At 41.6% G+C, this 26,498-nt stretch overlaps 1 protein-coding gene across 4 annotated transcripts in view; it reads left to right on the forward strand.

The window, feature by feature from the left end:
• The window catches only part of GRM8 (glutamate metabotropic receptor 8), a 678,033-nt gene that overhangs the window by 122,078 nt on the left and 529,457 nt on the right, over window positions 1-26,498 (forward strand). For all 4 annotated transcript variants that reach the window (XM_074367137.1, XM_074367135.1, XM_010947580.3 and 1 more), the window contains exon 3: window positions 11,646-11,862. In XM_074367137.1, coding sequence (XP_074223238.1) covers window positions 11,646-11,862 — 217 coding nt within the window. The remainder of the gene's footprint in view (window positions 1-11,645; window positions 11,863-26,498) is intronic.

Consider the following 26,498-nt stretch of genomic DNA (forward strand, 5'->3'; position numbering starts at 1 on the left):
TGAACCATGACCTGTGAGCTTATAAGTATGTAAAGTATACATTTATTTTTTCCTGAGTTCTTGCATTAAAGTTGTTTCTCTTCTCAGAACTTAGTTTCTGGTGGATTCATTCATTTATTCTTTCATCGTCCACCTCTCCATTCATTTGTTTATTCGCTCCTGACCCCTACAAACTGTAGGATCTATGAGAACATAATGCAATGTCCTGCTGATAATTACACAGTTATTTTCTTAAATAGAAATGATATGAGAAGCCCAAGTAGGTGCATACTAGTTAAAAATAGTATGCGTAAAAAGCGTGGGGAACAGTGGTCTTTGGTTTAATATTATTCTGCCTGTGGCAAGTTTCTGAAATTAAGTACCTGTCAGTCGCGTGCCCCTCCTCCTCACTTGTACAAATTGGGTGGTTTAGACATCTGATGGAAGTCTGAAGGGAGAGGCAATCTGTGGTTCAGTGTTCATTTCCTTTACTCCCTCATTTTTCATGTGTCAGCTTAACGTCATTTCCTCAGGGAAGCCTTCCCTGTACCCCCTGGACCAGATGAGTTCCTCTGTTACTCTTAGCAGCCTGTACTTCTGCTGTTAAGTGTTTATTTGGGTGATTGTTTATTTGATGCCTGTCTTTTCCATCTGGCCATCTGCTCCGTGGGGGTGGGGGGGACCAAGTGTTATTTATGCTCCTTTCCCCAGGGCCTGTCATGGTCATCTGGCACATAGTGGGAGCTAATTTGTTGAATGAGTTAATCCAAAAGTAACTATTAAAAAGACATTAAATTTAATTTAACCACTAATCAGAAAATGTGTGTGTACTGAATTAACCTTTTTAATTTGTGTGTAAGACTGCATATGTACTGGTGATGACTTTCTAGAAATCACAGTGTGCTGAAATGTGTGGAAATTAGACAAAAAGTACGGGGTTCACTTTTTTTTAATAAGGAAAAATTGAAGATCAGGAGAAGCCATAAACTAGAACAACTAGTTGGAAAACCTTAAAAAAATAAAGGTTTTAAATCCAACTTGCTATCGGAACTTTTGAATGAATATTTGCAGGGTTGTTAGGCTTAAAAATTCCCACACTGCTAGTGACTTGATAGATGATCACAATGCTTTCCCTTAGGAGCTGCTGTGCTTTCTCATTGCAAAATGTAATTAGCAGATGTGAAAAAAGGTTTATTAATCTTATAGGATATAATTATAGTTGTCTATATGTAAATTCTTTCATGTTAACGGATTGCTTGTCTTTCATTTTAAATAGACAGGTTAGAAATCACATGTCATTACCAACTGATTAAAATCATTAACAGGGCATTCTTATTTTATTTTCCAAAAGATAGTGCTAACTTAATTGTCCTAGTTTTAGGGTTGGAATTTCCAATAGCCAAACCAAAATGTCTTTGAGTAGATGTTCTGCCAAAAGTATTTGAAAGCATCAAGTTATATACAAAAAAGCAATATAATAGAAAACTGAATATCTGGACCGCCATCTGTCAATTTATTTAAAATGTCTAATGATCAGTGATGAATGAGACCAGGGACGGGTAGCTTCTGCTTGGCCTTCCCATCCACCTGCTCGATTATACTGTTTGTTTGCTGCCCTGGGAGGCAACTCTGTTCAAACAACATCAATAGGTTCTTTGGCCCCTTGGTTTCTAGTGGATCCAGTGAGAGTCAGTAGGAGGTCAGGGAGGGCAGACAGGTCAGGATATAATTTCCTGGATCCCTCCCTCTAGGGGTGCCAGGGGCTTGCTCTGTCCCTCTGCAGCGGGGGTGGAGGGGGTGTGGTTGCTTCTTTCAAGTGGCTTTGTCCAGGACTCCTCCTCTGATTCTTAGGGTGCAGTGGTGGCAACTACCCTCTTTCAATTTTACTGGATGATGGCTTTCCGCTGCCACTCCCTATATACTGCCCCTGCCTTGAGAATAGTGCCTTTATCAACCCCCCAAGTTACCTGAATTCATGGGTGCCCTTTGTTTTCTTTACTTCCTAGATTCACACAATGCCTTGAAAAAGTGCTGATAAATATACCCTTTTACAACTTAGTAGCATATATCCAAGTGGATTATGTGAAACCAAGAAATGCCTTTATAGTGTAACGTATGTGTGTACTTTCAGGCATGCATAGGTACAAAGATGCAGTCTTCATATTTAGAAGAAAGTGGGCCTCCTATGACTTGGTCTTCTTCGTATTTGCCGCTGACATTTCAGATTCACCATCAGCAGCAAACCATCTTTGAATTATTTATCTACTAGTGTGAATGGATTGGCCTTGTGTCTTCCTTCTCTGTTTGGCTTGGTTGTGGGTGCTGGGCATTTGTGAGAAGGAAGGTTTTGGAGAGAGGTAAGGTCTGTATCATGACCTTAAACGTACTAACATCATCCTACACTCAACCATATTAATTGACCACAGGCCCTTTCAGTGTGGGTGTGTAGATAAATTTTGTTTACTCTGGATGAGCTGATATTGGGAAGAAGGATAAAATTAACAGTACAATGAAATCATTCTTTCTCTCTCTCTCTGTGGCTTCCATGATTTCCCATTTCAATAGACCTCCTCTCCTTTTCTTGTGCTAAGCCCCACGGTGCATTGCATCAAAACACCAAACACCTTCTCTGAATCAGCGGTGGGGATTCAATTGAGAAGAAAGTCATGGACTGATGTCACATTTGGCATTAACTTGTACAAACAGGAAGCTTACTCTCTGTCTGCTGCGTTGGCAGGATCTCTTTGAGCAGGTCTTGGTTTGCGAGGGGAATTGCGCTTCATGTATTTGGAAGCAAACACAGGATAGTCATCACTCTTCTTTATTACTCCCTCTTTGGCTCCACATTCCTCTCTCCCTTCCCCTCTCCTTACTCCATTTTAATGAAGCTGAGAGGAGCGTGAAAGCTTAGAGCAGTGTGAAGAGGGGAGGGTCAGTGCTGGACATTTATTCTAATCCTCACTCAGTCTTTTTTCTACAATTTCTGATTATATTCTCATGTTTTACCACAAGCAGCTAGTAGTTTTAATACTAGAGAGCAGTCAGGTCTGAAAAGATAAAGGTAATGGCTGTAATCATTATGCTTTTCTGGACCTGGTTCTGCAGTGACAACAAATCCATCCCAGGACCAGGTGGTGGGAAGCTCTCATTGTGATGGCTGCTGTTGCTAAGGCCAGCATCACTGAAGAAGTGCTCAGACAGACACTACCTCCTGAGGGAAGAGCACAGCTTCAAGCTGATCTTTCACTGGAGAAAACCAATGACGCTATTGAACCGCACCAAGAACGTACCGGCAACCTCGTCCACCATTAAGGTCGACAGTCAATGGGCGAGGTTGTTTGTAGAGATGAAAAAGCACAAAAACCTTTTTGGCAGGAATTGATGGTGAAGATGTGTCTTCAATTGTCTTCTGTCTGCAAATCTGTCCTCAGATACGTGTGAAAGTCTTGCAGGAAGACTTAAATTGCCTACGATTCTGAGGAGCTTCCTGCGAGCTATGCTTTGGGGGTTCATTGTTTGTCAAAAGTGTCTTGGCTTCCTAGGAGTCTTTGGCAAACCAGAAACTGGGGGAAATGGATGTGGGATTCATGTCATTTCGAGCAGACATGGAAAGTGTGAAACTTACCATACTATTTTATTTTATTAAAAAAAATTTAAATTTATCTTGCATTTTATTTTTCAATACAGTCAGTTACAATGCATCAATTTCTGGTGTACAGCACAATGTCCCAGTCACCCATATACATACACAGATTCATTTTCATATTCTTTTTCATTGTAGGTTATTACAAGACATTGAACATAGTTCCCTGTGCTATACAGTTACCATAGTATTTTAATGTGCGAACAGTGGGGAACCTTACAAAGGCAGCTGGTGTGGAAAAGGAATCTTCTTGGGTCATGAAAGAGTATTTCTGGTGCCTAAAATCCCCTCAGATCCTTTGCATCTCAGTAACACGGCATCTCACCCTGTCAGTCATGTGCAGTTAGACTCAGTGATGGTAGCAGGGAGAGACCCAGTCCATCTGAGGAAGATGTAAGCACTTTCAGCCCTTTCTAGAATATCCACCTTGCAGATAGGGACACGTGAGAAGGCGCAAATGATGAAAGAGTCTGTGAATGTGGTCCTTGATTAGAAATGTAATTTTTATTCCTCTTTAATGACAGGTTGAAGTCTATGAGTCATCAAAGTGTTTGCCAAGATAGTTACGACGTTTTCCCGGCCATTTCCAGCTCTTCAACAAGCTCAGTGGCTACTGTATGCTTCCCTATGATGCGTCTGCACAGCTCTGAATGAAAAGGCATTCAGTTGATTCGGGCTGAAATTCTATCTCCTGAGCTTAGTAACGACGGATATCTCATGTTAATCAGAAGCTCTAGCAGATGAATAGATCTTTGCATAATAAAGGAAATGGGAAATGGGTGACTTTTTCCGTAAATAGTTTTATGGAAAAATCTCAAAAGTACAATGCATGAAAGAAAATAATACAAAGAGTCCTTGATTGATTAGTGGATGGTCCATTTTTCTTTCAGTGAATATTTATTGAACCCCTACTATGTGCCAGAAGCCCATGTTGCATTTGTAAACAACACAAACAGGACTGATGGAGAATCTGCATTTTAGTAGGGGAAACAGAACACACAGATTAGTACAGGTTGTGATCAGTGTAATGAAGAAAATAACTAGGGAGATGGGGTACTAATGGGGGCAGGGAGACTACTGTAGATGGGGTGGTGTGGAAAGGCCTGTTGGAGGAGGAGACATTGAGCTGAGGCGGAAGGATGAGAAAAGGCTGGAAGGATTTGGAGAGGGCATATGAAACAATAGGCATGAGACTTGGAGAAGAAATAGGGCTTGGCTGGGTCAGGGAGCAGAAAGGAAGTGCTGGATCTGGTGAGCGAGGGGAAAAGGTGGTCAGGTGCCAAATCACAGGATCCTGTGGAAAGAGGTTTGGGCTTTATTCTTAGATCACTGGGGACATGACTGAAGGACTTTTAGCCAGATTTTGATATTCTCTAATTTTTTTTTTTTTTAATAGATGAATTTGGTTGCTCGTGTAGAATGGATCTAAGAGGGGTGGGAAAGGAAGCAGGAGGCCAGTCAGGTGGTTTCAGGAATCCAGACATCACAATGGCTTGGACTAGGTTGGGCCTGCCCTTCTGTTCTGCCACCCCTAGGGCATGGCCTGAGATGGCTAACTGAATGCTAGACATTATATCCAAATTCTGGCCAGCAGGAAAGTGGGAGGAGCATGAGAAAGACCTGCCCTCTCTCTTTAAGGACACTTTGCAGAAGTTACACTCCCACTACAATAATGATCATAGCTGCAAAGAGGGCTGGGAGATGTAGTCTTTTTCTGAGTGGCCAAGTCCTAGGTAAAAATCTGGGGTTCTATCTAGAAGAAGCAGAGGACAGACGCTAGAGGACAATAATACCCGCTACCTTCTATTTAAAAAAAAAATATGTTTGTAGTTTTAACAACACATCTAAGAAACTGTAAATGAATTTCTTTTGAAATTGCACTTTTGCCTCCTTGAGATCTAAGTTAAACTTTTCGAATCAGAGTATGTAAGTAAGTCCAAGATTTACGGAATATCTAGCTAAATGTGGATCAAGTAATTAGTTTTATTAACAGCTGAGCAAACATCAGATAACTTCCCAGACACATGGCTGTTGGTTAAGAACTGGATTGGAAAGAATTCAGCTAGCGTGGATTTGAGGCCAGAATGGTACCTCCTCGCCCCACACCGTGTCTCAACCTTGAGACCCGCTTCTGCCTGCAGAGAAGACTTGATGTCTGCTGATTCAAACAGTGGTGTGGGCTTCAGGCCTCTCTCACGTACCTGGTTGTCAATGGAATACAGAGAGGGGTGGGCTTCCGTTCCAAGAAGGGAGGCCCTGCCTGTTCCTCACTATACAGAGAAAAGAAAGAAACCTGGGATGTGTGTGTAGGTCAGAGAATGAAGGCAGAGCCTTACCCACTCTTGCTCAGTAAACATAGCACTCTGACTTCTCATTCAGTTCCCCTCCCCTTCGGGGAGAATAAGTAAGAGGTGGAGGTCTAGGTAGGAAATAATGCATCTAGAACCCCCCAGGAGGGGTGAGATTGGGGGTAGGAATCTCGTCTTTTATGGGCTGGAGTGAAAATGTAGTGGGAGAAAGAGAGGAGCTTTTTCCTAACCAAGACAATGATCAGAAAAGCAGAAGCTAAAACAATTTTTAAGGAAGGATGTGGTGATGAGTCTCTTGAGTTCTGCAATTAATTGCCTCAAATATGCTTTATTTGGGTAGTGGAAATATGGCCTTATTTTAAGCACACATGTTCTTATGAAACCTCAATACAAGGGAAATAAGAAACGGGAAAAAAGGCAAAATGACAGGTGTTTTCAAATAATGTAATTTGATGCTTTAAGCCACTGAAAGAGAAAGGAAAGGAAAATGTCCTGTAAGGACAGTGGTGGAGGAGGCTAGAGGGGAAAGTGGATGGAGAAGGGGTAGGAGGTTAGGGCAGGGCTGAGGATGGGGAAGCAGGGCAGTGGATGTCCCTTCTACAGACCTGGAAGAATGGGTGGATTGGCAGGCTTCTGGCACGCTCATAGGGCAATAGAAGAGAGGCTAATGAAAGGACTGACTCGCAGACATAGTAAACAATCTTATGGTTACCAGGGAAAAGGGGATGGGAAGGGATAAATCTGACAGTCTGAGATTTGCAAATCATAATCACTATATATAAAAATAGATGAAAAACAAATTTTTTTTGCATAGCATAGAGAACTATATTCAATATCTTGTAATAACCTTTAATGAAAAAGAATATGAAAATGAATGTGTATGTGTATATATATATACATACACAGACACACACACATGACTGGGACATTATGCTGTACACCAGAAATTGACACATTGCAACTAACTATACTTCAATTAAAAAAAAACGACTGTTTATAAGACATGGGCACAGTTAAACGCCCCAACCTGAGATGCGGAGTACTCAGGAACTAGCAGCAGTGGGAAGACCAAAGGGACAAGGGCAGTGACTGATCACTGGAAGTTGCAGATGTGGACTTAGGTAGAGAAACACCGAGTCAGTTGCGAAGGAGATGGGGGAGTCAGTGCTCTGATCTCTGTCTCTTCCTGTCCTCCCATCTTCTGTAGGTGCCTCCCACTGGCCAAATTCAACTGACAGCCTGAGGCGAGGGAGCCCAGGTGAAACAGTCACAAAGCAACCTCCTAGGACACACAGTGGGATGGAGAAGGACCAGGAGGGGCACGTGGAGAATAGCCTGCACAATATTTTGGTGGAATGCAGGGTAGAGGGCCATGGGGGAAGAGGCTGTGTCACAATGCTTACCATAGTTTGAGTAATTAATTGCCTCCAAACATTGACTGAGCACTTGCTCGGCTGGGTACTGGTGACACCAAGTATGTCAACAGAGACTTTGTCCCTGAGAGGCTCCTAAGCCAGCACAGAATTGTGGTTCTTATGGCAGATGATGGAGGCTGTGGGATGAGGGGCCACAAAAGACAGCTCTGCCCAAGAGAGTTAGTGAAAGCTTCCCAGGGGGAGCTTTTGAGCTGCGCTTGTGCAGAAGATCACCAAGTGGAGGAGGGGAATCTGTCTACACAGAGAACAGCATGGCCAGGGGTGCAGATGCCATCAGAGTATGACAGCAAAGGCATGAAGTTGAGAAGGAGGTTGGGATAGAGTCTGATATCAGGGCTTCAGCAGCCAGACTGAAGAGTTGGGATGTTACACTTTGAATGGGCAAGTAGGAGTTAACAGAGGCTTATAAAGAGTGTGACATCTTAACAAAGGATGAGCTGATGCGAATGCTTTCCCTAACATCTCTTCTCCTGATACACTCTCCTTTTCCCTCTCATTTCCCCCTCTTACTTCAATGCACCACCCACGGGATTCCTTATTGTTGTTTTATTTCTGGTTGCTGAAACCTCCAGGGTGAAGGGATTAGTTAGAATGGATTCAGTGTTGGGAAAAGAAACAGAAACATTCCAGGTTTTTTTAAAAAAAATTTCCCACTTCAGTTGCCAGTAGAAGTTTAATTTGAGGATAGTGGAAATATTGGGGATGCTGGCACAGAAATTAAAATGCTTCATGAGCCAATGCTTAGTGGTTGACCACAGTAAAACAAAAATGAGATGTGACTCCAAGGCAACTTGGAAGTTGTCTTGAAGTATGGTCAGTATCCTAATGTCTTGTATTGTAGCCTGCGTGCGACATAGCAAAAACTGAACAAATGAAAACACAAACACGTACTCTCACATCAGTTTTCCGCACATTGATCTGCAGAGAGGAAACTCTTCAAGACTTTGGGGAGAGAGTCCTTTATCTAATTATTCAAACAACCATTTCCTATCTGAACTTTTATTTTATATACCCTTTACACCTGTTTAATTGATCCTAAACATGATGCTGACTGCTAATTAAACAGCCCTGAAAGTGACTGACTGAAGGTAGTAATTTGAGATAATTAGTTTTGGTTTCAAACACTCAATTTTCACACTTTGTGCTCATTTTTAGAAAGAGGTGGCTCATTATTATAGGCAGGGTGGGGGTTGTAAGGGCATTTTACTGCTGGACTCTGAGTAGCTGAGGAAGTGGAAGGATTATTATAGATCCAAACAGAACAAGGAAATGGCATAGTGCAATAGAAGTTGCTGTAGAATTCTCCTCTATCTCCTCCTACACACTCTCAGACAGACAGACAGGCACACACAACAATACCCACACAAGCACAGAATTCCTTCCAAAATGAAGGTCAGGCTGCTGAATCTCTTTTATTAGAACATAGAAATGCATATGCTCTTGATCTTTGAGAAAGTTTTACGTAGTGAAGGGTTGATCTCACCGAATCATCCATCATCTCTTTCCCAGGTCCTCTAGAAGCAAGCCAGAAAAGGTAAAAAAGGCCAAGATTTTGTGTGTGGCTTGAGATTTGGACAGGTGTTCTTGCTGAGTAGTCCCGTACTACAAAGGCACAAAGCTTAATCAAGGGGATAATCTACCAAGAGATGTCTGGTGTACCTGGCAGAGAAAGCAAAAGGACAAAAAGGAGGCAGGTCAGACTGGTTTTTAAGGTCCCGTAATGTTAACAAGCAAGTTAATGTGGTCCCATTAGGAGAACAGGACCTAAAAGAGCTGGGTGTGAAATCATTGTTGTAGTCAATATAGGTAGGCATGGGTTATACCGAAGCGGAACAAATCCTGCAGTACCCTGGAGAGCTCCAAGCACTTTCGTCTACTTCTGCCTGGGTAATTTTATGTCTTGAAACACTTCACTGGCCATCAGTATGGAGTAGGACTCTCTAGACCTATGAAAGGTTATTTAGATGTTGGGGACTTCTCAAAGATGTCAAGAGGAGAGTCAAAACCTCCACGTGGCTTGGGAATCATCTGGCCAGGGGGTGACAGTTGGATCCCAGAGTTCGCAGCCCTGTGTGGGAAGATGGAACTGGAGCCTCTTTGACCTCAGAGCACTGACATTAGCTGCAGGATCTGATGGAGAGCACAGTTAACTGTTTTATGTACAAGTAAAACCTGCATCTTCAACCAAGTGTTAGTGCATCATGAAGTCATTTTGACCTCTGAGATTTCACACCATAGCATGACAGCAGAGGAGTGATGAGATGTACATCTCTTAAACTCTAGATCCCCCTATATTATTGCCCACTTTTTAGTTACTTTCACTCATCTCACGGAAGCCTCAAAAGGAGCAAATCAAAAATTGAATTAGTCATTTTTATGTTCCAAATCTCCACTTGTTCTTCTGTCTGTTGTGGTAAATGGCAAACATCGTCTACTCAAAGTCATAAACTGAGAGCCATTGCACATTTCTCCTCATCACCTACACCTTTCCTTGTCTTTCAGATGCTTTTAGGTTCTACAGCCTTCCTTTCTTTCACTGGCCACTGTCTCAGTTTAGTTTTTATACTTTCCGTAACAGTTTTCTAACTGGTTGTTTTGCATCTAGTACGACTTCCCTTTAATTCAGTGTATCTCTAAACATAGTGTGGGCCCACCTGCATCAGATTCCTCTGGGGGGCAGATTAAAATGCAGATTCCTGGACGTCTAGATATACTACGTCAGAATCTTTCGGGATGGGGCTGGCCCAGTGGGCACTAAAATTTGAGGATTGCTCCTCTCCCCACTGCTGCCAGTGTGATCTTTCTGAAACAAAAATGTGATCATGGCACTCCCTTGGTTACAGTCCTGCTGTGCTTCCCAGTGGGCTTGGTGATCAAATCCACACTCCTTGTCAAACCTAACTCTCCCTTCATCACCTGGTTTCTGTCTAGCTTTGCAGTTTTATTTTCTGACATTTCTCCCTTGGTATCCTGCATTCCAACATGTGAAACGCTGCACTTCCTGGGACCTCTCATGCCCTTTCCTGACTCCATGCCTTTGGACATGCAGTTTCCTGTGGCCGAAATGTCCTTCCCTGTCTTGTTTGCCAGATTTCCTGCATCTTTTGTGCTTCGTTGAGCCTGAGTGTCCTTCCGCGGTACATTTTTTTTTTTTTTGGTATATATATTTTTATTGACGAATAATCAGTTTACAATGTTGTGTCAATCCACTGTATTTCTTTTACATGTGCGTTTTCTTCTGTCCTGTGCTTTTCACTGGTAAAGTAAGAATCTTCCCTTGTGTATATGAGTGAATATTGCATTAAATTTTTTTTCAGGGGTAGATTTGTGGTATGCAGTCATTATGTTACTCAGTTTGAATTTACTTAGGAGAAACAACATGTGATTTCTAATTTTATTTATTTATTTAAAATTTATGTAATTAATTTATTTGCAAGGGGGAGGTAATTGGATTTACTTAATTATTTTGATGGAGGTACTGGGGATTGAACCCAGGGCCTCATGCATGCTAGGTGTAAGCTCTACCACTGAGCTATATCCTCCCCGCTGATTTCAAATTTTAAATGTCTTCTGGCAATCCACTCTGCTATGCCAGAAAATAGTCTCTTTTCCTAAAGAAATTATGGTATGGATTTCTGTTTTGTGATTTTTTTTTTTTTTGAGGGGTGGGAGGCTGGAAAGATGTTTTAATTAGAAGATACATGGTAAGCCGTTCCCAGATCTTTTTGTGGTACTCAGTGATTATATCAATAAACAGTGAATAGACTTGCAAAACGATATATTTAAAACAGTTTACCAAAATATAATCTGAAGACTGAAATGGTATCCAGTGTAAAAACAATCTCATATTAAATTCTCTGTTCATTGTTATGTAGCTTTTATGTCCTGAAGCCAAAGACGATTTCAGAGGTGACCTTTTCTGAGGCCTGTATGCAGTATACCTTCATTTCTGCCTTGTTTTTCTGCCCCAGAACTACCATGCACAGAATTAAAAAAGCAATAACAACAAAAAGCACATGTTTTGCTTTGGCTTCCAAAACAATGAAACCTGAAGCAAAACTCAGTTCTTTCTTGCTGTTTGGAAATGTGCTTTGGAAGAAAATGAGCCCCACAGACCGTGATAAAATACATCACATTGGGATGGTGAAACCCTCGTTAGGCGTCAGGCTGCTCTGTCTAGGCTTCTGGCATAGCTTTGGCTATTTAGTGTCCTGTGTGACAATCCATCTTCCGACAAGACTCCTCATGAGTTGAAATGACCTGTCATTTGTTTTGCAGATACCTCAAATCAGCTATGCATCCACAGCCCCGGAGCTAAGTGATAACACCAGGTATGACTTCTTCTCTCGGGTGGTCCCGCCTGACTCCTATCAAGCGCAGGCCATGGTGGACATTGTGACAGCACTGGGGTGGAATTATGTGTCGACTCTGGCTTCCGAGGGCAACTATGGAGAGAGTGGCGTGGAGGCCTTCACGCAGATCTCGAGGGAGATTGGTAAGCATGTATTTATCAGATGATTGTATTTGGAGGCGACAGGTTGCGGAAATCGGAGCATCTCCAAGCGCTCTCTTATCTGTGTGGAAAAATTAGAACTCCTACAGATGCCTGACCCAGGTTTGTCCACTCTGGTGGGAATCTGGGCTTATTATAAATGATTTTGTTGTTCATGGTCTGTCAAGGTGACACTTTGGTGCTAATTTAGGAAATAGAGCTCCTGACTCAGGCAAACATTTTTTAAAGGTGTCTGTTTTGACAAGGGAGTTTGCTGGCACATTAGAGCCACTGTAAATTTGAATAAATGACATCCTATTTGATTGTTCTAGATGGAAGTTTACATTAGCAAGTCATTAAATGTAAAAAAAAAAAAGGCAGTGGAATTTAACATCCAATACTAGAGAGATGAAGACTGGTAATCATTTTAAAACAATACTGAAGCAGCCTGCAAGGCTATACGTAAGCGATATTCTTATTGTCATATTTGACTTTTGGCAGTTTTATTCTTACTTCAAACTCTGAAGCTTACGGTAGGTGAAGGGCAAGAAGTGAAAACTTGGTTAGAATAGGAGGCTAATGAACCCCGTTCCAGGATTTTTCAAGGTTCACATCCAAATCTCTGGAGGCATTTTACCACATGTATATTTAGCCATGAGGTTGTAAATCCATTCTACTATGTGGAAAAAACAGAAAAGAAAAAACAACTTAGGGCATAAACCTTATTGCTGATTGGTTAACAATATAACTTTGCAGATGAAAGGAGATATTTTACTGTTCTTTCACAATGACTGTTGTTCTTACTGAGAATTACTGAATAAAATTTGCATACTTTTCTATAATAGTAATAACAATGCTTTGTGGAAAAATTTAAGTACCCTTTGCCTGTTTTTGAGTAAGTTTGAACTTGCAGGAAATTATATTGATAATTTATTGTTTTTCTTGGAAGCTTCAATGCAGGAAAAGACCTTGGGAGTGATCTGGGCTTATCCCTAATTAGCAAAGACAAAGAGTCTAAAGTTATTGGAATAAGGTTTTCTCTTAAAAGACTTGAAGATGTCTGGGGTATATTCTTCCGCATATAACAGAGCATGAAAATTTATACACAATATTTAGTGTGTTTAACACATGTTCCAGTATTGTGCTGTTGCAGAAAATGTAGGAAAGACTTTGTCTTGATGGACAGATTGGGTTAATTTATTTAAGGGACAATTATTCATTCCTGTTTTAAGTATCCATGATGCTGTAATCTTTGCCCTTGGGAATTTTAAATTATATCACGGTTGCTCTGAAAATAATTCAAAACATTCACTTGAACTTTAAGTGATGGTAAATTATATTACCTTCTTGGGTAAGAATCCCAAGTTTATCCTTAGGAGAAAATGCCCACTCCAAAGAAAACAACCGCTTCTGAAGGCAGGGTTAATGCATTATTTAAGCGGCTGATTTCAGGTCTTACCAGAGTGAAAATTCAACAAAAGAAGGAAACTATTTGAGTATGAACTGAAATGAGAAGTTTTCCACACTGATCCTGTACATTCTCAACTATAGGACACATTCTGTGTGCATGAAACAGATTACTTTGAACAATCCAGTACAGGAATGATTTGCCGATTGTTGCAGAAGCTGATAAAATGCATTGTTCTAAAAGTTAAGTGAGATCACAGTTTTAGTCGTCTCACTAAAAAAAAAGAAATACTTAGTTTTCATTTTTAAGGGGCATTGCTATACTTTGGTAACTGTCACATAAAAAGATTCAGATGGTACCATTCACCATTGCTGTTTTTATCTTAGTCCTTAGGATGGGAAAAAATAATTTTAGTGCCTTGTGTCTGCCCCTGATTAGAGCAACACGTTTCTTCCATGTTGATCCTTTCAGTGTTCTGTGACTTGATTGGCTGTCCATTCTATTTCAGTTCTTAGTTATCTGGGGAGTGGAGGAGAGCTGGATTGTCAATTAATATGCAGAATACTGAAAAGGCCAAATTAGTACCACACTAGAGTATGCCACGGAATATATTAAATATCAAAATCATCCCTCATTTTAATGACAAAGATTTTATCTAGAACAAAAATAGCTGAAAATTAAACCTTTTACATGACAATGATATTAATGGGAATGGCAAATGGTGGCAACTTAACCCATTCTGAAATGATCTGATGACTCTAATGAAAATTCATTAGTTCTGTAACATTTGCTTCTTTTCCTACAACATTCATGACATCTCTGTCACCATGATAGTGTGTTTTAAAAAATCTTAGTATCTTGACTGAGAAAGAGACATATAAATTCATTTTTTGGAGTGTCTGCCCATTAATAAAATTGTCTGTTTTCCCAACTCTTGTACATGTCCCTGTACTCTGTTCAGACTTTCTCTCTTCAGCAACGTTGATTGTTAAGAAATTTCAGTGTAAATTGAGGCTTCTTATGTTTTATCTCTGATTAATTCTGACAGATCATAATGGAGTGATAGTGAAATGAAAATCTGTTTAGTGATAAATTGCTTGTATGGTTTGATTAGAACATTTTTCATTTTAACAAAATCTGAGACTAGGGAAAGTGTCCTTCGGGAGTCTTGGAGAATGAAATTTATGAGTGAATGATGGTCATGAACACAGACATCAGTGATGTTTCTTCTCTAGTCATCAAGATCCTTCTCAGGGAGAAGGGGGCAGGAGTTATTTGATGAAAAAAGACAAAGGACCTCTTGATATCCTAGCTATTACAGTCTCAGAGCCAGGTATCCTCGACTGTAGGATTTCTACTGGAGAAAGCAAAAAAATATTTGTGATCAGCAAATAGCACAATTTGACTGGAGTATAGTTTGTGTAGTGAGGTCTGGAAGACAAAACTGAAAGTCTTGACATGGACACTTAGTTTAGTATTTCACCTTAAAGGATTTTAATAATTTTATCTTTCATTTTCTAGACAATAGAGGAAACTACTGATAAGAGACGGATCTACCAAGATGTGTATTTAAGACTGTGCTGTTGAGGGGGAGGGTATAGCTCAGGAGTAGAACACATGCTTACCATGCATGAGGTCCTGGGTTCAATCCCTAGTACTTCCATTAAAAATAAATAAATAAGCCTAATTACCTCCTCTCCCCAATAAATCAGTAAATAAAAAGAAACTGCCACTTTAAAAACTAAGCAAATGAAAACATTTAAAAATAGAAATAGGCAAAAAAAAAAAAAAAAAAAGACTGTGCTAATGAGAAATAGAAGATGGCAAGACCGATTTAGAGGCCTTTGTAGTATCAGTCTTGAAACTCTGAACCTGGGCAATTGTGAAAATGCAAGTACCACAAATAGAAAAGAGACAGTAAAATGGAAAGGTTGGTTTGGGATGGGAAGTATGGTGGTTATAAACCTAATAAACTGTAAATATTAGTACATTTCTTTGTGGAGAAGAGCATCAAAGAACATTGGCCTAGAGCCAAGACAGGAACTGAGATGTGGATCTGAAGCTCATCTTCACAAAATTGATAGTTGAGATAATTGAGGTGGGAAAGGTAATTGCTAAGACAGAACATGTAGAGTAAGAATTAACAAGGGCAGAAGATACGCTCTTGGAGGAGAAGCTTTACTTATGTGTGGAAGGGGATGGGATGACCAGCATTGGTGAGGATGTAGAGAAAAGGAAACTCTTGTACACAGTTGATGGGAGTGTAAATTGGTGCAGTCATTATGGGAAATAGTGAGGTGTTTCCTCAAAAATTAAAACTAGAACTACCATATTCCACTTCTATATGTTCAAAGAAAATGAAATCAGGATCTCAAAGAGATATCTGCACTCTCATGTTCGTTTCATTATTTACAATAGCCAAATTTGGAAACAAGCTAAGTGTCCATTGATAGATATAGAAAATGGAATATTATTCAGCCTTAAAAAAGAAGGAAATCCTGCCATTTGTGACAACATGGATGAACCTGGAAGACATTATGCTAAGTAAAATAAGCCAGACCAGAAAGGCAAATAATGCATGCTCTCAATTATGTGTGGAATCTAAAAAAGCCAAACTCATAAAAGCAGAGTGTGGAATGGTGATTTCCAGGGGCCAGTGTGGGTAGGAGAAATGGGAAGATACTGGCTCAAGGGAATAAATTTTCAGTTGAACAGGATAAATAAATTCTGAATATCTAATGTACAGAATGGTAACGATAGTCAGTAATACTGTATACTTGAAATTTGCTAAGAGTTGATCTTGTGTTCTCACCATATACACACCCATGCAATAACTATGTGAGGTGATGAATATGTTAATTAGCTTGATTGTAATCATTTCACAGAGTGTACGTGTATCAAAACATCATGTTGTACACCTTAAATATATATGATTTACCTCAGTAAAGCTGCAAAAAATAAAATTAGTATAAATGAAAAAAAAAAAAAGATGTGGGAATAATAGCCTAGATTTAGCGAGGGAAAGCTAAGAGTATGGTGAAGTGTTCTCGTCTCTCAATGCGTTTGTGGCCATGGGAGGGCTCTCAGTCTTCTTTGAAGTTTCCCATGATGGGAGGTGGTAGGAGTTCTAGAGAAAATATTGAAAGATATTGAGCAATTTTCATAAGAGAACAGGAACTTTGCCAGAGGGCACAGCTGAAAGTGTGGTGCTGTGGCAGAGAATCAAGGACTGTCCTTGAGAGAGGTTGTATTAGGGCTTCCATAATAAAATATCACAAATGGATTGGCTAAAAACAGTGGGTCCTATTGTCTCACAGTTCTGGAGGCTGGGAATCTGAAATCAGGGTGTTGGCAGAGCCATGATGCTTCTGAAACCTACCTATAGGGGAAAATGCTTTCTTGCCTCTTGTAGCCCTTGGTGTCTGCTGGTGATCACTGGTGTTCATTGGCTTGCAGATGCATCAGTCGAGTCTGGCTCCATTATCACATTGCTGTCTCTTTGCTTGTTGTGTCTGTCTCTGTGTCTTCTCATAAGGATGCCAGTGATATTGGATTCAAAGCCCCACCCCACTCCAGTATGACCTCATCCTTACTGATTGTATCTGCAGTGACCACATTTCCACATAAGGTCACATTCTGAGGTACTGGGGTTAGGATTTCAACGTACCTTTTTGAGGAAACACAATTTAATACCTAGAAGTGGGAGTAGTAGTGAAGAAGGGTGTACTTAGGGAGATAACTTCCAGTGACGGGGTGGGAGATAGACCAGGAGGACAACTGGTTATCAATAAAGATGGGAGGGGTGCTAAGTAGACAGAATTTGGTTAACAGAGAAGCCCATGACATAAACGGCTCATAAGTTCCTTTTGAAGTGCTGCAGAATTTCACTGTCCCAAACCTGACTACTTGGGTCAATGAGGTGACCTAATGGATAATTCAGGGTTCCAGACTGGGGTGGGCGGTGGGATCGTAGTGTCTGGCTTTTCCAGGCTTCTAGAGGTAGTCAGGAGCTTCCCAGTAGAATTACAGTGGGCACTTCCTATACAGTGTGTACTGGCTATTCAGCCTCCCTCTTTGTGTAACTCCAAGATGTCATTCTTTTCAATGATAACTGGGAAATTAAGGACATCTAGAGTGTCCTTTCTGGCCTAATTTATTTTTATTTTCCCCTTTGTTCTCTTCTGGCTTGAGGGAAGAGAATAGCTCAGTTGTTGCTAGTTGTTAAGACTTACCCATCACCTATATGACACACCCTCAGTTGTTAGGACCACAGTCTTCTATTTCTGTCTTGTTTTAATGATTTGATACGATGTTTTCATTGATATTGTAATAAGGAGGTGAATAATAAATGCTCCTGTTTTTCTGTCATAAGCTCTGGAACTTGTAGCTTGTGACTCAGTAAATGACTTCCTTGAGGCTTTAGACAGTTTCTTTCCTTTCTTTGTCTTATCTTATTATATTATATTATTTAAAAACAGAAGACAGGATAATAAATGTTAATGCTGCCACGATCATTATAAGGGGCAAAGAAGCTAAAGCTTTATCTTTGAAGATAAAAGGAATTTGTGACAGCATTATATCTTTTCACTGTGGATTTGCACAGTGTGGCAACACACCTCCTTTAATCAGTCATCATGTTTATGAATGGCTTATTGAAGATGACAGGCCTGCGAGTCGTCATCCCAGACCTTACGGGGGGCAGAATAGACCTGATTCTGTCAAATCTTCTACCATACGTGACTTTTTTCTTCTAATTTGCAAATGTTGGAAGCTTCTGACTATTGTCTGACATGTGTCCAGAATCTTAAAATCTCAGTGTTGGAAGGGACCACAGAGGTTGTTGGACTGGCACAATCTGTTTGAAATGTTAATGCAACAAACCAATTTAATTAATTCATTTTTGTATATGTAAAATGACTGACACTCGCCAAAATGTTTGATGTAATTTATTTTTGGTGTGGGTCAAGCAATAAAGTAAGGGCCATTTCATTCCAACTATACAACTGAAAAGTGCTCACTGATCGTATTTTTAAGCTATCTCAGTACAGTTTTAAAAGAAAGCATTTGTTTTCCTCTTGGGTTATAAACAAGAATCAAGTTTCTATTAACTGCAATGGATTCGCTTCAAGATTAAAACAAAGCATTTTCAATGACAGAAAGAAAAAAAATACCTAAAGAGCAGCTTTTCCCCTCAGATGTTCATTGCTTTGGAAAAATGACTTCCAGCAGGCAAAACTCAATTTGACAAAAGTATTAATGTTGTAAAATACTATGAATGAAAGGAAACATTTAAATTCAATCGAAATTCCTACTTTATATTCCTACAGCTGAGTTCCATTGATAACAGCACATTTCAGGTTGCAAATCATATTTAATTAATATTAACACCAGGTAATTGGCAAGAATAACTTCAAAGGAGGGCTGAGGAAATTGCAAATTGGATCTGCAGGTGCAGCGATCCTGCAGAAGCTTTATAGGGATCTAAAGAAAGTGTATATGATTTTGACAATTACCACAGAACTTGATCAAATAGAGCATCATTTCAAAGCCATTCTTCACTCTGGCCTTTCTTAATATTTAGGGCTTAAGAACTGCTAAGTAGCAATAGTTGCTATTAATGTGAAATGGCAAATAGCCTTCAATAAATGCTTTCAAATCTATGATTCTAATGCCAGGAGTTAAGTGTTTAGTAAGCAACGGCAGTTTGATGCAGTGGAACCCACCTTGGGGTCAAGAACTTGCTTAAATCCCTCTTCCTCCATGATGAGACTTTGAAGATTAATTTCCTTGTCTATAAAATAGGGGCCTTCTGCTCGGTGATCATCATGTGATACAATGCTTGTGAATGTTCTTCGTAAAGTGATATTTGGTATCAGGTATTCCTAGTGGAAGGAATGAGTATGATAATAGATTTTTTTTTTTTTCAGAATGTGTGGCAAAGCTGTATGTTATTATAAAAGTTGTAGATGTACTGCCTGGTGTGTAGGATGAATAGCCAGAGAAGGCTTTGCGTGATACATTAATTACCTTCAAACTTAGTCGTATTCTGCCTGAAAGATCAGAGATTTTGAGTGGTTCCTGACCACCTACCATCTCTGTTCTCTTTGCTAGTCCTCCACAACCACCATGGTTCGCATTCTACCCTGTCTTATTCTTGTCATCCCTGGCCGTTGAATATTACTCATCGTGTCACCTGACAGTTGCGTTTGCTTGGGTCTGATTGTTCAGGTAGCAGAACCAGCTTGAGGTACCTGGCCTCATCCTTAGTGCTATGCTCCCATGAGTCCTTGAGTTTAACTCTGTGGAACCACCTGCCACTGTGATTATAATGCCGATTTCTCTGCATACCTCTTCCACCAGAACGTATTTTTCTCAGTGGAAAGACCCCCAACACCCAACAGAGTGCCTGACACATGACAGGTGCTTCATGGACTTCTGTTGAATGATCATTGTCACCAGATTCATGGTGGTATTGGTGCTGTGAGCCTAGTGGTCAGATTTGCTCAGGCTCTGGGAACTGAAGGGCAGAAATGTTCCCAACATGCATTTTCTTTGCTAATGTGTAACCTATAGGGGAACCTTTGGGGCTTCCATACTGTTAAGCCACTTAGAATTCAATTTTTCATTTCTGGCAAATACCAAAGCCTATAATCTGTCGGTTCAGCCCACCCCTGATCCCTCAGGTCAGTCAGTGCTAGGGGGTGGTTAAGAGCTTCTTACTAGCTGGCTTTGACTTCCCGATCTTTCATATCTTCACTACAAGACCTTGGGTAAATTACCTACTCTTACTGTGCCCCCAGTTTCCTCATCTGTAAAATGGGGATAACAACTGTATAAGAATTGAATGAAATCATACATAATAATGTGTGACTCACAGTACAAGGTCAACAACCACCATCTCGCATTGTGTTGGGAGCTCATCCTTGCCGATGGGTGACCCAGGAATCATCTTATTGCCCAGCCTGTGTCTGGTTTGCTCAAGGAGCAGACAAGAAGGCACAGTGAGGCCTAAATAAACGCTTAAGTAAAAGGAGCCAGTACTTCTCATTCCTGGAACTTCCTTTGTACTTCCTATCAGGGACCAGTCCGATTATTACTATTGTTTCTGAGCATGACTAATATACTACATAGAATAGTGTTGGCACCTCGTTGAATGCATGAATTGATTAAATGCCAGGCTCACCAAATATGCTTTTCCCTCTTCCTTTTGAACCTTCTGTATATTAATTGACTCAGCCGGCATCTGTCTTGCACCCACCAAGCATCAGGTCGTACTTGTTCTAGGCTTTCAGCGATGAATCATGGCCTCTGCTTCCTAGCAGAGGATACCAAGATGTAAACAAACATTTACAGATGAATGCGGTCATTGCCTTCACGGAGGCATCATTTAGAGGCATTGCCCAAGAACACAGAGCCCAAGAGGGGCTTCCTGCAGCTCATATGACAAAAAGACCTGGCCTAAGGCAGTGAAGGGTGACAGACTTTGGACCTCCAGCTCAAAGGGAGTGAAATTAATTTAAATAATTTCAACAGGGACAAAGTTTCCTGAGAAAAAGGGATGGCACCAAAAATTGAATTTAGAATATGATGCCAACTTCAGAATGTTGTGTATATTTGTGATATATTTAATGTGTGTAATATGTATATTTTGATAAGTCTTATTTCTTGATCTATTGGTAGTTCCTCAGATGTATCTACTTGTAGACAATCAGCGTCTGACTTCCTCTACAGCTTTAGCCTCTGCTCTGCCTGGTCACTGCCCCCCAGCATCACCCATGCAACTTGGCAGCAGTTTCAATTTGTTCTGTTCCTGAGTCTGAACTGGGACCAATAGTTTATCCCCAAGCTCAGTTTACAAGTTTCTGGGCTTTGGAATAATTTGCCATGATGGGCCCTGTACCTGGTGGTCCCCCGAGAAGCCCTGAGCCCCTTTCTAGGTCACTGCAAACTTACAGTGTTGCTCCACCCTGACTCACACTCTGGATCCCTAGACACGGGGCTCAGCCCCCGATGCTGGCCTTCTAGGTTTGAACCACGACACGCTGCCTGTTCCTTGTCGGCTCTTCCACCTGATCAGGTGGGGGTGTCTTGTCCTCTGCGTGCACTCACGCAGCTGTTGAGGTCTGACCATGCATGAAGCTATTGACCAGAGCCCTGTCTGTTGGGCCTCCAGTGTGGGCTGGAGTCCTGACCCTGTCTAGCTGGTTGTCTTTATGTTTCTCAAATCCTTTGAGCGTCCTATCCCAGGAATGAAGGAGTTCAGCCTCAGGTGATGGTTTGGGTTTCTCTCTCAGAGATTCCCCAACTAAATGCTTAAGAAGGGTCAGGATCCGTCACAGCACCAGTGTGGTCTCTGTTTTGAGTTATTCTTTTCCTGCTACTTAACTCTCATTGCAATGGAATTAGTCTCCTAGGGCTGCCATAACCAAGCACAAGAAACTGGGTGACTTAAATGGCATAAATCGATTGTGTCCTGGTTCTAGAGGCTAGCAGCCCAATACTGAGGTGTCGGCAAGGTCAATTCTTTCTGAGGGCTGTCAGGGAGAATTGGTCCCAGGCTCTCCCCTAGCTTCTGGTGGCTGGCTGGCCATCTGTGGTGTTCCTTGGCATGTAGGAGCATGATCCTAACCTCTGCCTTCATCTTCACAGGGCATTCTCCGTGTGTGTGTGTGTGTGTGTATCCAAATTGCTCCTTTGATAAGGATAAGAGTCATATTGGACTAGGGTGGGCCCCTAATCCAATATGGCCTCCTATTAGATGACCTCATGTATGTATGACCTCATCTTAATTAATCATATCAGTAGTGACCCTTCATTAATTACATCTGCAATGCAAATAAGGTCACATTCTGAAGTACTGGGAGTTAGGACTTCAACATACGAATTTTAGGGGGACAAAATTCAGCCATAACACCAAGCATAACTACTGGACTGAGCCCTGATTTATGGCACTCTGTCTGAACTGAACCCACATTTGTTCCAGTTCTTTGGATGGGTTTTGGGCTGCGGACTCCCCAGTTTCTCCTGAGGGATCAGCTTCTGTAACCAGGTTCGCCAGCCCTGTTTCCTCTTGTCCTTGCCAGCTGGTCTGCCTGCCTCACAGCTGAGTGCCTGCGTCACAACAGAGTGTGCTTCTCCTCCTGTGCTTAAGCCCCAAAGAAAATGTGTTCTTTTATTTCCCTTTGCAAAGTCATTTTCTTGTTACAGCTCTTCTGCTTGGAAACCCCAGCAAGATGAGAGCTTTAAGGTGCAATCCGTACTCCCCTGTGTTGATAGAAGAACATAATATAAAAACATCTTTCTGTAGAAAAGAAGCAACCTCAGAATCCACTTCTGTCACTTTTTTTGTGGGTCCCAAAAGAGGTAGCCTGAGAATTAGGAGAGTGTTTCCTCGATATTCTTCATAAGTTATCAACAAAGCAATAATTATGGTTTCCTTGAAAATAAAGGGGTCAAGAATAGTGCCATCAGAAAGGTACAAGATGAACTGTTTATTGAAATAGGTGCCAATTATTGCAAGGGTCACGTCCCACGGAAAAACTGCACCGCACTGTCTTTATTCTGTAACACCTGCACGTTTGACAGATCCCAGGCTCCCTTCTTTGCTTACCTGGTTACCTGGTCAGAGCCAGTTCATGATTCACTGGGGGCCCCACAGGCGAAGGCAGGGGCAAGGAAAGTGAAACTCGAGTCAGCACATTTTGTTTCTTGTTAACAGCTCTGGGAAGAAGTTTGGTTGGGAAAGGAATTTTAAGTAATGATTTAAACACATCTTCTGGCAGTTCCACTAGTGAGAAAAAAAAGAAAAAACAGCCTCTTGTAGCATCTCAGATACACTTCAGTGGCAGTGGTACTCAGGGCCATATGACTCCAGGGCCACATTTGCATCATGAATCACGGCTGGCACCCACATAATGAGCTATTAAGGGAAGGAGAACTGTGCAGGGCACATTGTTAGCCTTTTGTGTTTCGTGTCATGGAGGGCAACCGCTGTGTTCCCCATCAAAATGGTGCTTGCTGTTACCGCCAGAAGGAATCCTACTTTGGCTGGAAATAGTCATGAGCATTGATGTGACATTTCATTCAAGAAATATTTGTGCACCTCTGTACATTGGGGCCCTATTCTAGGTTAGGGATATGGCGCTGGATGAGTCCATCCTGATTCCTGCGCTTGTAGGCTTTCCCGTCCGGCTTACCGTCTTTACGTTTCCCATGTTCTTTTAGAAGCCTGCCTCAGGCTATGGACAGGAACTGAGCTTAAGTCCACAGTGGGAGATGCCTCGGACTGGGAGTCCATGAAAATGCTGAATCCACATGAACACCTTGATCCCTTGGGTGCTCTGGAGATGCCAGAGTTCACTGAGGTGTCTATGACTTGCTGGGGGAAGGGAAGGAAAAGTATGTTTGCCAAAAAGTATCCCTACAGAGAGACAGACCTGGATGGAGGAAGCTCACCAGGCACAGGTGTTCAGGAGCAGCACCAGATGCAGGTGTGGCAAGCGCTCCATCTAGCCCTGTAGAGCACAGGTCAAGACATTATGGTTCTGGGTGACATCCTGAATGTACTGCCATGTAGCAAAAGATGCTCTCATGCCACCTTTCAGCCTGGAATTCCTGCCCGCCCTTAGTGTAGGTTTGCTCAACTTTTTCTGGTCCTTTACTTCTCAGATTATTTCTGGGAAGCCGTCTCTGATCTCTACTTCCTCTTCCTCCAAAACAAAACTTAGTTAGGTTTCTCTTCTGTGTTTTCTCACAAATAAAAACAAATCCAGACTTAGATTAGGAGAGACTTTATTCAGAATTAAGTTGATTGCAAAGAAGAGGACGCAAATTCAGATATCCACAAGCACCACAAAGCCAAAGAGCAAAAGGCTTTTCTTTTATATGGTAGGCAGGGGTAAGCAACATCTTAACAGAAAGGGAAGTTTGGGTAGGCAAAGGGAAAATGACCAGCCTAATAGGAAAGTGTGGTCAGCCGATTCCCAGAGGCAGCCAGTAAGGGGAACATGGTCCATTTTTCAGTGTTTGCTCAGATTTGGGGGCAGACAGAGTTCAGGGGCATGCAGGAAGGAGGGAAGCCTGAGTAGACATCTGTCAAGACAAAGTAGAGGGTGAGAAGTGGGCAACTTTGGACCCTTGGTCAGTTTCCATGGTACTATGCAGATATCTCACCACTGTGGATTTTAATTACTTCTCTCTTTTCCTTCGGAGATGGAGAGTATATCTCACTTATCTGAAGTTCAAGGAGGAGGTTGTTGGGATTCCCAACCTATAGCCAGTTGGTTAGAAGTACAGGTGATAACTTGGGCTTGCAATTGGCATTTGAAGTGTTGAGGGGTTGGTCTTGTAGGACTGAACCCTCAATTTGTGGAATCTGACACTCTCTCTGGGTAGAGAGTGTCAGAGTTGAATTGAACTGTAGGACACCCAGTTGGGTCCAGTGTCCTGAGAACTGCTTGTTGGTGTGGGGAGTCCTCTGCTACCACTGGGATTGGTATCAGAACCTGTTTAGTCTTTGTGAAGTACAATAGTTGCAAGGTCTAGAAGATGCTCTAAAAATGTTGTCGGGTGAGTGAATAAATGCACACACAGAGGGTGAATGAGTCCTGGTGATAGGACGTCAGGAAGCAGTAGTTTGGAGGAGGAGGTAGGTAGGTGGACAGGCTGGCAGTCCCCATGAGACTATTCTGTGTGAACGAGGGTGGGACCCTGCCCAAGGTAAGGAGTCACAAATTACCTGCTGTTACTTGGGAGACGTGGGGTCTGAGAGGCATGGCTGGGTCTACAGTAGGATGTTATGTGGGAAGGAGAGAGAACCAAGAGGCCAGAGTTTGGGGCCAGGATTAAGCTGGGAAACAGAAGCAGTAGCTTAAGTAGGTGACAGTCAGTTTGATGCCCAGACTGCTAAACTTGGTTCTGAGAACCAGAACCAGATGGTGGATCTACATTTCCGGGGGGGGGGGCAAAGCTGAGTTAAGGGCTAGAGCTCCCCTATGTCTGACAAATAGGGTGGATGCAAAATCAGAAAGTAGGTAAATGATGCTGAATGTATTGTTCCCCTTTCAACTGGCTTTGAGTCTCCCAGGCATAAAAGTGTGTGATGTGATTCATGACTGCCAGATGTCCTGAAGGTAGAGGGCTTCTGGTATTCAGACTCCTGACTCCAGGCCCTGGGGAGTTGTTCATTGATGACTCATTCGACAAATGATTGGTGTCAGAGTGAAGCTGGGCTGTGCTAGGGGCTGGAAATTCACAGCTCTGATCTCTAGCCTCAAGGGGCTTAGATTCTGGTGAGGAGACTGATTTAAAAAGAAACACATAAACAAGATAATCATTACAAATTCAAGCTAATGATTATAAGTTGTGTTTTATTCAGAAAGAAACAATTGCGTATTGGTGATTTATTTGAGAGGTATCTGGGAAGCCAATGTGGCTAGAACCCAGCAAGGGGGAGGATGGCAGCACAGAAGGTGAAAAGCCGTCAAAGGTGTGACTGACTAGTGTCAAAGGTCATGGCAGGACAGCCAGATTTTATTCTCAAGCAATGGAGAGTCTTGGAAGGGTTTGGAGAGTGGCATGGTAGAATTCAGACTTTAAGGAAGTTATGTGCAAAAACTGGATTATAGGGGCAAGATGGAACTGGAATATGAGATAGAAATGTATTGCAGGCAAGGCCTGTGGTTGACTTGGACCAGGGTCAGGGGAAAAGTCGGGAGGTGTGTGAGTTGGTGTGGGCACAATTAGGATCACAAATCCCAGACCTGGGAAAATGAGATGACTTGATGCTACGGGAATCTAAGCCATTGAAATAAAGCTCCTTTAAGATCTGTTGGCCAACAGCAGGTTGTGTCCTAGAGCCTTTAGATTGGAATGAGTGTGTCCCAAAAGACATACTCCCCTAAAAGATGCTTCAAGGGTGGGAGAAAAAATGAATTATTTCCTGGCAAAATTTTGCTCCAATTAATGCTTCAGTGAAAAAGAGCTTTTAAAAGGTAAGTGTCCCCCAGGTTGTTGTTACTTTTTTTTTTTTTTTTAACAAAATCCATTTAGAGATCTTCATTGCTATTTTTCCTGTATTCTAGGAGGACCTTAAATTTAGAGTTTTCTTGTTAATGGTTTTAAATATTTTCCTCTTAACTCACATTTCTCCTTGCTTTTATACTCTTGTGTTACTGATTCATTACTAAGGCTCATTAATCACCATACAGTTTTCTGAACATTTTTGTGCTTT

This window comes from Camelus bactrianus, chromosome 7 (genome assembly GCF_048773025.1).
Source record: "Camelus bactrianus isolate YW-2024 breed Bactrian camel chromosome 7, ASM4877302v1, whole genome shotgun sequence".
Lineage (NCBI taxonomy): Eukaryota > Metazoa > Chordata > Mammalia > Artiodactyla > Camelidae > Camelus > Camelus bactrianus.